This window comes from Xenopus laevis, chromosome 8L, assembly GCF_017654675.1.
Source record: "Xenopus laevis strain J_2021 chromosome 8L, Xenopus_laevis_v10.1, whole genome shotgun sequence".
In the NCBI taxonomy this organism is placed as follows: domain Eukaryota; kingdom Metazoa; phylum Chordata; class Amphibia; order Anura; family Pipidae; genus Xenopus; species Xenopus laevis.
In genome coordinates, this window is record NC_054385.1 from 107,236,435 (window position 1) to 107,254,235 (window position 17,801).

A 17,801-nucleotide genomic window follows, 5' to 3' on the forward strand; every position below is an offset into this window, starting at 1 on the left:
AAATTGAACCAACCCTTTAATGTATTGCTAAAGAGCCTACACATTTTGCGGTGCAGCAGAAGGCTGCAGTGTCAGACTGGGCCGGCGGGACACAAGGAAAAAACTCGGCCCTCATGGGCCGCCACTGGCCCTCCCGATTGCCGCATAAATAACTATAAACATACGGGTAGTGTTTGCGAATGCGCGCACATCACACCACGTTTGCGCGTGCATCATGCACACATCGCCCAGTAACCGCACGCCAGGGAATCAGGGGTGGGGAGGGGGCCCCCAGGGACTGCAAGGAGGGCCCTACGTTTGCAGCCCCGGTGGGCCCCCAAGGCTTCAGCCCAAACCTAGAAGGGTGTACATATATATACATATATTAAATTTAGGCTGATTCAGCAGTGTGATCGAATCGTTTGGCCCTAGGGCCATCGATCAGATTAAAGCCCAACATGGTCCACCTAAGGTGGGCATATCGGGGAAAGATCCTCTTATTTGGCGACCTTGCCAAATGTGTGTATGGTAGGGTTGCCGCCTTTTCTGGAAAAAAAATACAGGCCTTCCTATATATTTATCTTTTTCCCAATTAATAACATTGAGATCAACCATCATTTTTACCAGCCCTAGACCCTAGACATGGATTGGCCACCTTACTAATTAGATGAACTGGTAGCAGTTCAAACCCTGATGAAGATCCTAGCGTTGATTTTCTATAGGTTACTCTGGACACAGTTATAAAGTTATAGGAGTTGTTCACCTTTAAATTAACTTTTAGTATGACGTAGAAAGTGACATTTTGAGATAATTTGCAATTGTTTTTTATTTTTTATTATTTTGGGTTATTTAGCTTTTTATTCGGCAGCTCTCCTTTTTGCAGTTTCAGCAATCTGGTTGCTAGGGTCCAAATTCCTCTAGCAACCACACACTGATTTGAATTAGAGACTGGAATATGAATATGAGAGGGCCTGAATAGAAAGATGAGTAATAAAAAGAAGCAAGAGCAATACATTTGTAGTCTTACAGAGCATTTGTTTTAAGACGGGGTCAGTGACCCCCATTTGAAAGTTGGAAAAGATCAGAAGAAAAGGGAAAATAGCTCAACAAGTATTACATATAAATAATAAAGACCAATTGCAAGGTAGCTAGGAATTAGACATTCTATAACATACTAAAAGTTGTTACCCCTTAAATCCACCTCCCAATGCATGTAGTAGCCAGGGGGCAGTACTAGCAGCCTCAGTATATAGCGTGACTTCCGCAGATAACAAATAGCATAACAATCAACTGCCATCGTCTCTGTATAGAAGCAGCTAACTAGAGAAAAAAACTACACTTCCCGTGAGGCCACGGGAGTCCTCGTGATGAACATGAGCCAATTATTGACGCATTCCTACAAGGTTACCAATAGGATTGGGGGAACGTAAGCACATGACTAACAGGAGCGAGCCAATGAGGTTTCAAAGAATCTGAGTTTGAATGTGCCGAAAGCGGGCGAGACGGAGGACAGTGGCGAAGTGTTAGGTAAGTGGATGCACGTTCAACCTTCATGCTTTCTCTGTGACGTTGCAGATATTTTATGCTTCTTCCTTGTCTGTTGGTTACGGCTGGACATGTTTCCTAAATGTATTTGTGCGCCGTGTTCCCTCCCTTCTGTACAATCGCCTCCCCCAATGTGCCACTCAGATCTCTGCTCTTAATTCATTTCTAGTTATGGTTTACGTCCTGTCAGTATGTGACAAGTGTCAAAGCTTTCACCACGTTTGTGGCTACACTGTGGCTCCTATGTATCAAACTTGTGTACAAAATGATGATCAAATCTACCACAGCTTGTGGCCTAAACATCAATACTATTCATCAAGCTGTGCAGTGTCTTTCGGTGTGCACAAAAACCCAGTTTAGACCAAAGAAAAAACATTCACCATTGTAATTATTTTAAACAAAGCTGCTAATGCCAGAATTTTCTTGCTGACTGACTTTTTCCCAGGGAAATAAAGATGTAAACAAAGCTGTTTGGGGGGTAAAAATATCTCTTAGTCTTTTTCAGTGCATGGGATCAGGGATCACTGTGGTCAGCGTAAAATCATGTGAATAACTATGAATGTCGTGATACTCCGCTTTATAATAAGAAATTCATTTTATAGAATTTGTTAAATGGGCCTCTAAATGTAGCAGTCACAATGGCAATGTATATATATCCTCTCATGGTGGTTTTCCCCTCTTCCTTTCCACCGCATAACAGTCCACCTGCTTGGCTCAATTATGTCCTTAAATCTGGCGATAGTCGTGCAGATTATTAAACTATATTGAACAAAAGAGCATCCGTTCCAATCTTCTGACCTGCAACTAACCATTCAGATTAATATAAAGTAGTAAAGAGTACAAATGCGCAGGCCATTAATTGACAGACAGCAATCATATGAAAGTTATGTCCGACAAATAGTAGTGACAGTCTCCCATTGATATCGTCAGCTAGGCAATACATGCAGAGATATTATCAGTAGCCAATATAAATCTTTTAACCTGTCCAATCGACTGAACGACCGATCGCCATGGCACGAAAAATATTGTGACAAGCTACACACGGTCGAAAATTGTACAAATCTTCGTTTCGTACAAGAGTATCTTTGCATCTATATCTGGTAACTATAACTCAATGGCTGCACCCTGAAACTCGTAAACTTATTACACTATTCCTTTGTTTAATTTTTCTGGCCACTAGTATGTGGATACTGTGTTAAGAAAGGTATCAATCCCATACTTTTCCTTATTAATGGGTTTAGAAGGACTAAGAACTAAGTTATTGGCAATAGTTGTGCACAGCAGATGTAGGACGCCCTTGTACACAGTAAGCTAAAGGAATCTATTAAAAAAAAAAACAAAAAAAAAAACAGACCGATGTGCATAGTGAGAAGTTAGTGAATAGACTTGCATGATTAGTGTCAAAGAAGTTATGCAGAACTCAACTTCAAGTAAAATTATATAGAAACGAAAAAAAACCAACTTGCATTACTGTCAATATCAATATATTCTGTTAATGCTGTGGTCACCCGTAGGTATCCCTTTAAGAATGTAATTTTAAATATTTACCTGTTTTTACTTGCCCTTTTATTAATTTCATCTGTCAAATGTTTTGTTTGTAGAGTACTGACCATGGCACAAGCTGGAGATGAATGGGAGCTAAGCAAAGAAAATGTGCAACCCCTGCGTCAGGGCAGAGTTATGTCTACTCTGCAGGAGGTGCTCTCACAGCAAGAGAGTGCAAGCCATACTGCTGTCCAGCAGCAGAAGCAGTAAGTATGCAGTAAGCTGGGGATAGTCGGCCATTAGCACCTTTTGTTCATTGGCTAAAATAATGCAAAATAAGTCCAGTGTACCAGTTTTTATGGTAGAATGTGTGTTCTATAGGTATTTTCTACCACATGCTCCCCCTCAAAGCCCTCTTAGAAAGACCACCTATAGTCTAAATGAGCATCACAAATCTGTGTTCTCCATAATTGTTGTTGTTTTTTTTAACAGAGCATTTGAACTGGAACTGCGCTTCTATGCTGGTGACGATCCACTTGATGTCTGGGACAGGTAGGTGATATGTGCCATAAGTTCCCACATGGGCCTATTCATACTTTAAGAATATTGGTTAGGGTGTTATTCATTATTGGTAGTGTAAAATTTTGCTTCTGAAAGGGGCTCATTTATTATGTACCAAGAGCTGCTTTTTTAGCTCTAGCCTGAAAATTTATATTCCAATGCACAGTTCTTAATTACCATAGTTGATTAGATGAATGCTGACTGCTCCTCTGTCATTCTAGTCGTAAATAGCCTGGAATAACCAGTCTCTGCTGCTGGCTGTAGGATATTATGGAATACTGTCAAGGTTAAAAACTATTTTATATTCGCAACACAACAACAGTTCAAAACAATAGCTATGTTATCATAGAACCTGAACAATTGTTCTGTGTATTGTGTTAACTGAATACTGGTGCAGTTTTTCTACCCATGAACCTGAAGTAAATGCCTAAAAAAAGAAACATGCAACTGAACGCCTGTGTAGTTAACAGGTAGCACCCAAGTGTAATAGAAGGCCTTGTCACTCATTCTGAAAAGGGATCACAAACACCACAGCTTCACACTTGAACCAATATTGTAATCTGACTACTCAAGAAGAAATACCAATCTTTCTAGCGTTTGTCAACAATCAGATCTCCATACTCCCCTGAAGCAGTGTAACAGTAAGGCATGAAACTTACAAAATATAGGAATACCACTTATTCAGGCTTTCAGCATAATTAGATTGCTACAGAAATTCTCTAAATGCAATACACTGCACAGAATGCAAAATATGCACCAGAAATGAAAAAAGTTAGTCCTTTAGTTTAGTCTCCTCCTGCCGGTCCTAATTCAGTCTCTCAACTGTGGAATGCTTCATATAGGAAAAAAATGGATCAGCGCCTTTGGCAACGGAGTCAAACTCACCAGAAACAAAGAGAAGGGGGGAAAAAAGAGAATCGACATATAGTGTAGTATTTTTAGAAATAGTCGTTTCACACCAAGTGCTTGTGTACAGGGTTTCTATTTTGTTATATTTGTTCCCCTTTTCCCAAATTCTCCTTTATTTTAGTCCTCCACTTCGGGGGCTGTGCTTATATTTAATTTTCAACATGCATGTGCGTCTTCCACCAACAAATGGCTAAAGTGCCTACTTACAAGACGTTTAATTGTTGAAAATTAAATATAAGCACAGCCCCCGAAGTGGAGGACTAAAATAAAGGAGAATTTGGGAAAAGGGGAACAAATATAACAAAATTGAAACCCTGTACACATGCACTTGGTGTGAAACTACTATTTCTAAAAATACTACACTATATGTCGATTCTCTTTTTTTTTTCCCCCCTTCTCTTTGTTTCTGGTGAGTTCGACTCCGTTGCCAAAGGCGCTGATCCATTTTTTTCCTATAATTAGATTGCTACTCTTTGGTGCCTTAACACAAACTGTAAGAATATCTTTATATCCAACTTATTAGTATTATTGGTTTTGGAATGAGATATTGGGCAGGCAGGTGTCTGAATAACTATGGACATATACATTAGTACCCTGATTTCTCTGTCATCATAGGGGGACACAGGGACGATGGGGTTAAGCTCCACCCTCCAGGAGGCAGGACACTTACTAATAAATTTGTGGGCGTGCCTAACCGGCTTAACCCCCACACTCCAGCTTATCCAATCAGTTTTTTAAGTGTCCTGTTACCAGGAGGATGGACGTCCAGCGATGTTAGTCAAGGATGACTACTCTCTTTCTGTGGTCTTACTCTGGGCAGCGCATGTTTGTCCTTAGTACAGTCCCAGTATTTCTCCGCCCACCGGGGTCATTTCTAGCCGCTATAGGCTATAACGACCACCCAGACGTATCCCTGCTAAGTTTGGCGATGGCAGATGGTCTGGCCGGGATGGGCACGAGGTGAGTACCTGCCTTGGGCATAACAACTCACCTCACAGGTCTGGCTTGGCAGCCTCCCCCCTAGCACGGTAGCCCTCCCCCCGTTCCCCCCCTTATCCTTACTGTTTTGGTAAGAGGTGCAGGGCGTGCTCCTGTACTGGCCGGTTCTTTCCCTCCATGCTGTGTCTGGGCGCTCGCTGCGCCTTCTGTCTAAGTGAGGAGACGGCTGAGGGGGGAGAGGGCCGGATCGCGCTGCGCTGGAACGCATGCGGCGTATGCGTTCCGGCGGCCATCTTGCGCACGTTGTGCGCATGCGCGTATGCGTTCCAGCGGCCATCTTGCGCATAGTGCTTCTGCTGCGCACCGGATGGTCCATTTCTCCGCTCCTGCAAGTGCTAGCGAGTTGTAAGCGGTTGCTGACTGCCCCACACACTCCTACTTACCCAATCTCCATGGCAGAAGGTAGGTCAGAGGGGTTATTCACCAGGGCAGGGGGGAAGGCTGCCAAAACAGCGCAGATTAAATTTTTTGCCTGTGCCAATTGCAATGTTAAGATGCCTCGAGGGCAGGGGGAGCCGCTCTGTAAGTCCTGTTTAGTGGGGCAGAGTACAGCGCTCATTTCAGAGGATGTTTCAAGCCCTCCAGCGGCTCAGCCAGAGAATCCTTCAAGGGAGAGTATTTCTCAAGGTCAGGGGCTCAGCTCAGAGGCTGATGTGCCAGCACCATTGTGGGCCATTCATTTAACACAGTCCCTTGCTTCCTTGCAGGGTCTTCCCTCTATTGCTGACAATTTAGGAAGAATGTTAGCCAGACTTGATCAAAAGACTAGCTCTAAGCGAAAGCGGTCTGAAGAAACTAAAGTGCCTACTACGTCTATTCATTGTTTGTCTGACGAATCTGCAGCTGAGCAGGCATCCTCACAATCTGAGGGAGAATTACTTCCTTCTGAAGTTTCGTCTGGGGAGGAGGAAGAAACTGTGGAGGACCACAGAGATCATGATAGTCAGCATGATGTGGAGGGTATTATTAAGGGTGTTATGGATGTGTTGAATATATCACAAACGCCCAAATCCCAGGATGATTTGGGGTTATTCAAGAGGAAGCAAAAATCCGAAGTTTGTTTTCCTTCTCATGAGCATCTTCTTCACATAATACAAGAAGAGTGGAGTGTTCCAGAAAGAAAGTTTCAGACGACTAGGAAATTTTCTAAGTCTTATCCATTTTCGAAAGATCTGGTAGAAAAGTGGACTAATCCCCCAGCAGTTGATGCACCTGTATCAAGATTGGCCAAGTCCACTACATTGCCAGTCACAGATGCGGCATCCTTCAAAGACCCATCTGACCGAAGATTGGAAGGTTTTCTTAGGTCAATTTATTCTTCGTCTGGGTCAGCTCTTCGCCCATGCCTGGCTTCGGCTTGGGTGGCCAGAGCAATACAAGCGTGGTCCGAATCGCTTGTCAAGGACATCCAGAATGCAGTTTCCAGATCCGATCTGTTATCATCAGCCAATGCGATAGCAGAGGCATCGGCTTATTTGTGCGACTCCGCACTAGACACAGTTCAAGTCACGGCACGTACTTCCGCTCTTTCTGTTGCAGCACGTAGAACATTGTGGCTGAAAAATTGGTCAGCAGATCTGAGTTCTAAGAAGTCCTTGACATCTCTTCCATTCAAGGGACAGCGCCTGTTTGGTGAAGAGCTCGAAAAAATTATTTCGCAGGCGACGGGAGGAAAAAGCACTTTTCTTCCACAGGCCAAAAGTAAAACAACTACTACCACCAGACGGGGAAGGTTTTTTCGTGGCTCAAGTAGACGATACACACGAAGAAACAATTCACCACAGCGGTCACACTTTCGAGCCAAAACAAACGACAAAGGTCGCATGCATTGGAAGACCAATCGACCGGTTATCAAGCCCGCAGCAGATAAGTCTTCGTCAGCCTGACGGGGTACCCCTTCCGGAGTCGGGGGAGCGTATTGGGGGCAAGTTACTCCAATTCCGGGAGGTGTGGATCAACCATGCGTCAGACATGTGGGTGAACGAAATTATTTCCGACGTCTGCAAGGGATTTCAGTCACTCCTTATCTGGACGATCTGCTTCTGAAAGCCAGATCAGAGGAAAAGGCAGAGGAAGATCGGAGCAAGGCAATCAGTCTTCTGCAGAATTTTGGCTGGACCATAAATTGGTCGAAGTCCAATTTGCGACCCAGTCATCACATGACATTCCTGGGTCTCGAGTTCAATACCATTACACAAATGGTGCATCTTCCGTTGGACAAGCAAATGAAGGTCATGAAGCAAGTCCGTCTACTCCTCCGAGATCAGAGTCCAACTGTTCATCTAGGAATGAGAGTACTGGGACTCATGGTTGCTACCATAGAAGCCGTTCCATTTGCACAGATTCACTTACGACCATTGCAAGCGAACATTCTAACGTCATGGAGAGGGGGAGCTCTCACTCGCAAGCTCAATCTATCTCAGTCGACAAGAGTAGCCATCCAGTGGTGGCTGCGACCGACCAATCTCTCCAAGGGTCAATCCTGGGCGACGCAAGATTGGAAGATAATTTCCACAGATGCCAGTCTGAGGGGTTGGGGAGCAACCTGGGACAACTTGTCTGCCCAAGGTCAATGGTCTCCAAGGGAGTCCAAACTTCCAATCAACATCTTAGAGCTAAGGGCAATAAGACTAGCTCTGGCCGAATGGACAGAGTTATTACAAGCAAGTCCGGTTCGATTACAGAGCGACAATGCTACCGCAGTGGCGTACATAAATCGCCAGGGAGGTACTCGCAGCAAAGCGGCGCTGTTGGAAGCTCAACAAATTCTCAGTTGGGCAGAAACCAACGAAGTACAGCTGTCCGCGATCCATATCCCAGGAGTTCTAAACACCAAAGCAGATTACCTCAGCAGAATTCGTCTAGATCCGGGAGAATGGGAACTTCACCCAGAAGTGTTTGCAAAACTAGTACTCCATTGGGGACAACCACAGGTCGATCTAATGGCGTCAAGAAACAACACAAAGGTGCCTCGATTCTTTGCTCGTTACCGAGAGAGACTGGCAGCAGGGGTCGATGCCATGACACAGAAGTGGCAGTTCAGTCTAGCGTACATATTCCCTCCGCTACCCATGCTTCCACGAGTCCTCAAGAAGATCAGACAGTCAGACATCACGGTAATTGTGGTGGCTCCTTACTGGCCTCGGAGGACTTGGTTTTACGACCTTCAGGAAATGTCAATAGCACAACCGATACGTCTCGAGAACAGGCCGGACCTTCTGTTCCAAGGGCCCGTGGCACATCACAACCCAGGGTTGTTCGCTTTGACGGGATGGCTGTTGAGGCAGACATCTGGCGAAGACAAGGGTTAACAGAAGAAGTTATTGCCACATTATTGAGAGCTCGTAAGTCTTCATCTTCAAAATCATACTACAGAGTCTGGCAATCCTATCGGAGTTGGTGCGAGGAGTTCAATCTATCCTTTCACAAGCTTAGCATTCCGAGAGTTCTGTCTTTCCTGCAGCGCGGGCTCAGGCGAGGTCTAAAACTCAGCTCTCTGAAAGTACAAGTATCAGCTCTGTCAATCCTATTTCAGTCCAAACTAGCCTTGAATGATACAGTACGCACTTTTCTACAAGGAGTGGCACATATAGTTCCTCCATATCAGCCTCCAGTTCCAGCATGGGATTTGAATGTTGTTCTTGAAGCCCTTCTGGATCCACCATTCGAACCGATGGGATCTATTTCAGATACTTGGCTTACCTGGAAGGTAGTGTTCTTAATGGCAATTACATCCACTAGAAGAGTGTCAGAACTGAGTGCACTATCGGCAGATCCATCTTTTCTAGTGTTCCACAAGGATAAGGCAGTCCTACGCACAGTTCCGTCTTTCCTTCCTAAGGTGGTCTCGTCATTTCACATCAACCAAGACATTGTTGTTCCCTCTCTCTGTCCGGAACCAAAGAATGATAAGGAACGTCGGCTACACAACTTAGATGTAGTTAGAGCCTTACGATGGTATATTGAAAAATCAAGGTCTTTTCGACGGTCTCAAACTCTCTTCGTATTACCATCAGGGCCCAGGAAGGGTCATCCTGCATCTAAAGCTACCATTTCTAGATGGATCAAGGAGACCATCAGACAGGCATACATGGCCAAAGGGAAGATTCCACCGGAGGGAATTCGAGCTCATTCTACAAGAGCAATCGGAGCTTCCTGGGCTTGGCGTAATTCAGCCTCATTGGACCAGATTTGCAGGGCGGCTACCTGGTCCTCTGTACATACTTTTTCAAAATTCTATAAAGTTGATATTTTTTCTTCAGCTGAAGCATCTTTTGGGCGCAAGGTGCTACATTCTGTGCTGAAGTAATGGTTAATTCGTTTTCCCGCCCTGCTGTTTTGGGGGCTGCTTTGTTAAGTCCCCATCGTCCCTGTGTCCCCCTATGATGACAGAGAAAACAGGATTTTTTATACTTACCGTTAAATCTGTTTCTCTGTGATCAATAGGGGGACACAGGGCGGCCCGCCCTAAAACTTTTGTTTATTGACCGTTTGGTCATGTCGGGATGATTCCCTGATTTACCTTCTACGTGGGTTATTATTATTTTGATTATTACGTAATCTTGTTACAGCTTTTTTTGTGACAAACTGATTGGATAAGCTGGAGTGTGGGGGTTAAGCCGGTTAGGCACGCCCACAAATTTATTAGTAAGTGTCCTGCCTCCTGGAGGGTGGAGCTTAACCCCATCGTCCCTGTGTCCCCCTATTGATCACAGAGAAACAGATTTAACGGTAAGTATAAAAAATCCTGTTTTTACATCCCCGGAATTGTTTCCTGGAATCTACGTTTTTTTGCCATTGTGATGCCATCCCCTGGGAAATGTATCTTCGGGGGTTCTGCTGTAGTGTGTTTAGTAACAGAAAGCTGACCAGCACTTGCATACCAGGTTCTGATGTCAATTTTGCTTTTTCCATTTCAGGTACATCAAGTGGGCTGAGCAGGCATTTCCTCAAGGAGGGAAAGAGAGCAACTTGTGCCCGTTGCTGGAAAGAGGTGTTAAGATATTCCATGAAGAACAGCGATATTATGATGATCTGCGCTATCTTAACATTTGTCTCAAGTTTGTAAGTACAAATGTTCTGTTGTCTCCACGTGTACTTAGAAGTTCATAGAGATTATATCAGCAGATGTGTTACTCTGGGTAATGGAGGAATGCCCTGAGCACAGGTTTTGGTTTGAGGTAAAACAATGGGAACAGTAAGGGCAAGAACAGAACAAGCAGAAATAATCAAATGAGTTGTTAAGAATTGAGGTTCTATTTTAAATGCAATTTTCCACAGCCTGATGGATACCGTAATTTAATATTTGCTAGTAACAAGAAACCCAAATTAGGTTGGGAACAATTTAATGTTAAGCATGCCCACATGCTACCCAGTCAGAATCTCGAGAGCAACTAAATAGGGGCTCTTCATCTGGCCTGCCTAGAGGTCTGATAGTGGTCTCTGCCTAGGTTACCTCCTGACCCCATTTTGGCAAGCCCTTTATTTTTTCTGCCTAGGATTGGGGTTACGGTCATCAGTTATGCTTAGTTTCTATCTAGTATAGAAATCATAATTTTAGAAAAATGTTTGGATATATGTTTTTCTATATAGCTAAGGCGGGATTGTTTAAAATAACAGATTGATTTGCTGTAAATGAGCTCTGCTTTATTTGTATTTAATTTCTTCTTAGGCAAATTTTTGTTCAGAGCCTCTGGATTTGTACAGCTATTTGCACAGCCAAGGAATTGGGGTTTCTCACTCCCTGCTTTATATCACTTGGGCCGAACAGTTTGAAGCCCGTGGTAATTTCAAGAAAGCAGACTCCATGTTTCAGCAGGGCATGCAATGCAAAGCTGAACCTTTGGAAAAACTAGAGATCCATCATCGGTAAGAAACCCGAATAAGTTATTGCAGTACGTGATCCCGTTAAACACTAAGCAAACTTTCTGTCGTTTCAATATGTTTCTAATGAAGTCTTATCTATTTACAGGCAGTTTCAGGCCAGAGTATCACGTCAAGTATTACAGGGCATTTCAGAGGGGCCAGATGTAGAGGAACCTGAACTTTCTGAGCCACAGCGCAGCTCACTGGCAGATCTAAAGTCCAGAGGGAAGACCAAAGCAAAAGTACCAGTTAATCGAGTGGGAGACTCTATCAAATGTATGTGTTTGAGATGATGATTTTTTCTACCCTAAAAGAATAGGTAGCATATGATCAGCAGTATTTCTCTGTCGTCTCCGGGGCACAGGGATCTACCCGGCTTAACCCCTCACACTGTACTCCATCCAAACAGTTTTTTAAGTGTCCTACTCCCAGGAGGATGGACACCACACTGAGGAAAGAGTGTTTCTCTTTGGTCAGCACAGTGCTGACACCTGGGGTGACACCAGGAGCAGGGATACTTGCATCCTCTAGCGTTAGCCCCCTACGTTGGGGGCCTTCCCGTTCAGCCTACAACCCGACGCAGCTCCCTCCCTCACTGGAGGTACTGCAAATGCAGGTGCCACATTCGCAGAGAGGAGGGGTTGGCAGACGGAGGCACCATCTCAGATTTTGGCGCCTTTTGGTGGAATGCGCAGAGGTCTGTCCACTTCCGCGTCCTACAGCGCACCATCTTTAGAAGCTTTTTCACCTTCAGGGGGCCACAGCTCTACCCTGACACGGTTCTCTTGCACCGCTCCCCACTATCAGGGATGGGATTCACTTACACCAGAGTCACCATAAAGAGATTCCATGTGGGGGCAGTTTCCTCAACATTTCGCCCTGACAGCATAACTGTTCTCCTGCATCTCGCCATAACTGGCACTCCATTAAACTCTTACACCTACCCTTCCAACCAGGTGTCCCACATATGGCAGAAGGCAGGCCAGGGGAGTTATTCCCATGGGGGGTGGATGAAAGCGCTAGTAGCGGCACAGGCGATATACTTTGCCTGCACCAAATGCCAGTCCAAATTGCCAGGGTAAGCTGCTATGCAGGTCCTGCTCCATGGGACGGGACAGCACCCGCTCAAGGGGGCAACCCTAATCCAATGGTTGCTGAGGCAGGCAACCCCTCTTTGGAGGGCACATCCCATGACCTGGCGGAGGCCCCTCGGTGAAACTGCCAGCACCACTTTTTAGGTGTTTCAATTATACCAGTCCTTGGCATCTCTACAGGGGCTTCCCTCCATCTGATAAACTGGGCAAGGTCTTAACCAAACTGAGCCACAGGCACAGTGGAAAACACAAATGCTCAGACAGTCCCAAAGCTGATGTTAACACACACACTCCCTCAGATGTATCATCAGCTGACCAGAACTCCTCAAAATCTGAATGCATCTTCTGGGGAGGAGAAAGAAAACCAGAATGAGAGTAAGCACCGGGATGGACAACATGAAGTTGATGGCATTATCAAGAGTGCTTGAGGCCCTTAATATTACACAAGCACATGCTTCAGGCTTGTTCAAGAGACAACAATCACATGAACAGCAGACTAATCTGATACAAGAGCAACTCCCCAGAACAAACATTTCAGGCAACAAGAAAATTCTCCAAGTCTTACCCTTTCCCCAAGTAGCTGGTGGACAAGATGGCGTCTAGAGCCAATTGAAAGGTGTCAAGGTTTTTTGGTCACTGTTGGGACCCAATGGCAGCAGGAGTAGACGCCATTGATACAGTGTTGGCAATTTGACTTAGCCTACGTCTTCCCTAGCTACCTCTGGTTCTAAAGAAGATCAGGAAGTCTCGCATCACAGTAATGGTAATAGCCACCTACTGGTCTCGGAGGACCTGATTTTTGGATCTTCAAGAGATGTCTATAGCATGTCCAATTTAACTGCCACCCCTCCCCACGGGCAGATCTAATCCTTCAGGGCCCCATAGCCTATCCCAGTCCTGGGCTCTTTGCTTTGATGGGATGGCTGTTGAAACAGCCATTTGAACCCTTGGGACCTATCTCCAACACATTACTAACCAGGAAGGTGGTGTTCCCAGTGCCAATTTCATCGGCCAGAAAGGTGTCCGAAATGAGCGCACTTTCATGTGAGCAATCATACCTGTTATTCTACAAGGCTAATGCAGTCTTACACATGGTTTCATCCTTTCTTACCAAGGTGGTATCCTCCTTCCATGTGAATCAGGAGATTGTAGTACTGTCGCTGTGCCCTTATCCGAAGAATGGAAAGGGGACAACTCCGTAGCCTAGACGTAGTCAGAGTACTCGGCTGGTATGTAGATCCAAAACCTTCCGCCGCTCTACATCTCTGTTCATATTGCCCTCTGGACCTTGTCAAGGCCAGGCAGCCTCCAAGATATCCATTGCAAGGTGGCTCAGAGACAATTCGCCAGGCCTACCCATCCAAGGGTAAACCTCCGCCAGACAATGTCTGAGCCCACTCAACGAATGCAATGGGAGCTTATTGGGAGTGGTGCAACTCTGCCTCACTGGATCAGATCAGCAGAACAGCTACCTGGTTGTCGATTCACACATTTACAAGATTCTACAGACTCAACACGTTTTCTTCAGCCGAGGCCTCGTTTGTCCGCAAGGTCTTCCCTTCATTGGTGCAATAACTTGTCCACATAACTCAAGCCTTGATTCCCACCTGCTGTTTCTGGGGCTGCTTTGTTGAGTCCCCACTCATTCTCTGTATCCCCCTGATACGGCAGAGAAAACAGGATTTTTGATACTCGCTGTTAAATACGGTGAGTATCAAAAAATCCTGTTTTTAGGGCTGATGAAATACATGGAATCTGCATTGTTGCTGCTCTATAGAATATATAACAGATGGCACTTCTAAACTCAATTATACGTTTTCAATATCACGTATACATATGCAGGCAATAAATTGCTTAAACCTATAGAATTTATAACAGAAACTTATGATGGCATTTGAGTAATAGCCTTCTAATGTGCATTATAGTACTTTTTCAAAATAAAAATTGCAAAGTATACATATATCCAATAAATTGCTCAGACCTAACTTGTATTTTTCCTGTGATTCATCAGCACGTCCTCAAGGCCTCGGCCTTCAAGCTGCTCCACCACAGCAAATTCCGAACCGCTCACGCTTTTCTGTGTTTGATGAAAATGCTGCAATGTCAGCTGCCCAAGAACTACCCTCGCTGACTCCACAGCAGTGGACTGCACCACCACCTGCACGGTCTAAAGAGAATGAACAGAGAGCTCGACCATGGAACTCTGGCAGGGTAAGAGTTCATATTCTGCGAAACAGGACATATGCAGTATGTCTTGCATTCAGACCTCATATAATGGTATAAAATGATAGTTTATACAATTAAAGGACTATTAAAACCTTCCTTTAGAAATTTTAGAAGGTGAATTTGTGATTTTTCTGTTTGAAATCCTTCCCTTAAATCAGGGCTATGACAGCATCAGCTTTTTGTCCTTACTACTTTTCCTGAAAACATGAAGCACATAGAATGCCGACAATCAACCTGCAGTTAGTCCCAGAAATGTATTCGCAATGTTCTTTTAACTTTTTTGGGGGGTGTGGGGCTACTGAAGTCCTGGCCATGCAGGGTAGTGGGAGAAGCTTGAAAACAATATCCTATAGAAGGCAGCAACATAAGCTAAAGTCTGTTGACAATTGATAGATGTTACTGCCCCTTGAGAAAGGAGACCCAATTATGCTACAAGGTAATTTAATGGTGAGGCCTACAAAGTAGCATCCAAAATTGCTAGAGCATTGAAAAGACCAGGCAAGATCAAGATGGCAACATGAACAACAACTGCATTCTCACATAGCCTGTAAAGGTATGCAGTGGTAGAAAATACATTTCTGCCAATGTGAATTATACTTCTACAACCCAGTACTTATTTGTATTTTTTTCATGTTCTAATTTGAATTTCACATTTATTTGCATGATTTCATTTCGGTATAATTGGATGAGATAAGTTGCAGTTCATGGAAAAAGTGTTTGAGTTTTTAATTTTTGGTTACATTTTTTTTTCTCCATTTCAGCCTTCTAGAAACGGCCATCAGGCTCCCGTCTCTGAACTGCCTCAATCTTTGCCCAGTTTCACTCCTTATGTGGACGAGGGTGCTCAGCATCAAACAGTGTAAGTTTTACTCAATGCATCATCTGGTTTTATAGCATTTCCTGTTTGCTAAATTCACCACTAAATAAAAAGCTTTACTGAACCAGATGGCAATATGTTCCACGGAGGGATTGTTGTGTGTCTAGTAATGACTGTAAATAGTGAAACACTGATATTTAACACTCAATGTTGCCAAGTTACTGATTCCATTGCTATGGAAATTAGAGCAGTTTTCAACCATAAATTACCTTTGTCTTAAAGTAGTTTGAAACCTATGCAAGTAATTAGCCTTACCTTCCTATTGTTCTTTTGTTTGGCTGCTGGGGTGGGGGAAGAGGGAGGGGTGATATCACTCCAACTTGCAGTACAGCAGTAAAGAGTGATTGAAGTTTATCAGAGCACAAGTCACATGACTTGGGGCAGCTGGGAAATTGACAATATGTCTAGCCCCATGTGAGATTTCAAAATTGAATATAAAAAAATCTGTTTGCTCTTTTGAGAAATGGATTTCAGTGCAGAATCCTGCTGCAGCAGCACTATTAACTAATTTTGAAAAAAACATTTTTTCCCACGACAGTATCCCTTTAAAGTGGTGATATGTAAATACAATAAACTTTATATGTGATTAATTAGCAAGGCTTCTTTATAGTCCTCAGCTGTACCAGCAATGCAGAACTGATCTGTAGCATCTCTGAATATGGAGCAGGGTTCCCTTGACCTGGCAATGAGTTTATGGCTTGTTCCTGCAGCCAGAGCAATAACAAATACCAAATAACAAACCCGCAAACATAATTATAACCCATTTAGCATTGGTATAAATGTGCCCTGTTAACCCTTTCCAAGACATCAAGAAGAAAAGGATGAAAGCTAAAACTAATGCTCTGTTTACTTCTTAGAACTCCATGTAAAATAAACCCAGCCGTCACTAGTGTCCTAAGCTCCCGCAAGCCAGGAAAGGACGAGGATCCGCTGCAAAGAGTACAGAATAATTCTCAAGGAAAAGAGGAGACGGTCATGTACTGCAAGGATAAAGTTTATGCTGGTGTGGAAGAGTTCTCCTTAGAAGAGATCAGGGCAGAAATTTACATGGCAAAAGTACGGAGGAAGAGAGAAGGTACTTTTCAGTAGAGCAACAAATAAAATGAATAAAGCTAGCTTTAAACATTTCTCTGTTGCCGAGCCATTTTGTAACCTTATGGATGTGTTCAACTATTTTTGAGCTGTGAAAGATCGTAAAGGGTACTGGCACACATATCAAATCTACTGCAGTTCATCGTGAATTAAAGGGACAAACTTGCTGTTAAATTTAGGTCTCTCTGTCTACATTTTCTTGCCTTAGATTGTTTAGGCCAGGTTCTGTATTTAGGAAGTTTGTGGAGGAAATGCATCCTAGAGGTTAGTGGTAAGAATGCTGAGGAGACTGGTTTTATTACTGCGTGGATACTTTTTCATTTATTTTGCTGAGTGCTGTTGAAGGGTTCCCACATAGTGAAAGAGAATGCTCTGGACCTGGATTTTTTCCGGATAACCTTACGTTTACAGGCATAGGACTTGTTATCCAAAATGCTCAGGACCTGGGGGTTTCCAGATAACGGGTCTTTCCATAATTTGTATCTTCATACCTTTAAGTCTACTAGAAAATCATGTAAACATTAAATAAACCCAATAGGTTGGTTTTTCTTCCAATAAGGATTAATTATATCTTAGTTTTGATCATATACAAGGTACTGTTTTATTATAACAGAAAAAGGAAATCATTTTTAACATTTTGGCTAAAATGGAGTCTATGGGAGATGGCCTTTCCATAATTCGGAGCTTTCTGGATAGCAGGTTTCCAGATAATGGATCCCATTCCTGTACTTGAATATTTTTACTTGTTGCAAGTTATTATTAAATGTAATTACAGTTGAAGGAAGATTTTGGTTGTTCTACGTCTTGAAACAATGTTGTAGAAGTTTGGTCTGCTCCAGGTCTGTTAAATAATTTATCAGAAACTTGCTAATTAAGATGTCAGAAGCAGAATGCTAAAAGCCTAACGTTACTGTTTTCAATAATAACAAAGCACTTAAAGAGTTTATCAAATCTGAACTTATCAATATAACAAATGATATTCTGAGGCCATTTCCCCAATACATATAAGATTTTCTACCACAAAGTGGCTGGTAATGGATCTAGCTTGTAGGTTAGTAAATGATACATATACACTGTGTGGCCATATTTAATAGGATGTTATTTATGTTATGTTATTTTTTTTTAAAGGAACAGTAACTCCAGAAAATTAAAGTATTAACATATAATAT

At 43.4% G+C, this 17,801-nt stretch overlaps 1 protein-coding gene across 1 annotated transcript in view; it reads left to right on the forward strand.

Annotated features, from left to right (window-relative positions):
• Positions 1-1,453: 1,453 nt before the first annotated feature.
• bub1b.L (BUB1B, mitotic checkpoint serine/threonine kinase L homeolog) overlaps positions 1,454-17,801 on the forward strand; it is a gene marked incomplete in the record, with an annotated part of 41,472 nt that continues 25,124 nt past the window's right edge. The window contains 9 exon segments of the mRNA NM_001085888.1: positions 1,454-1,506; positions 3,117-3,275; positions 3,502-3,561; positions 10,398-10,542; positions 11,150-11,346; positions 11,450-11,619; positions 14,449-14,648; positions 15,425-15,522; positions 16,398-16,615. Of these exon segments, the coding sequence (NP_001079357.1) occupies positions 3,136-3,275; positions 3,502-3,561; positions 10,398-10,542; positions 11,150-11,346; positions 11,450-11,619; positions 14,449-14,648; positions 15,425-15,522; positions 16,398-16,615 (1,228 nt within the window).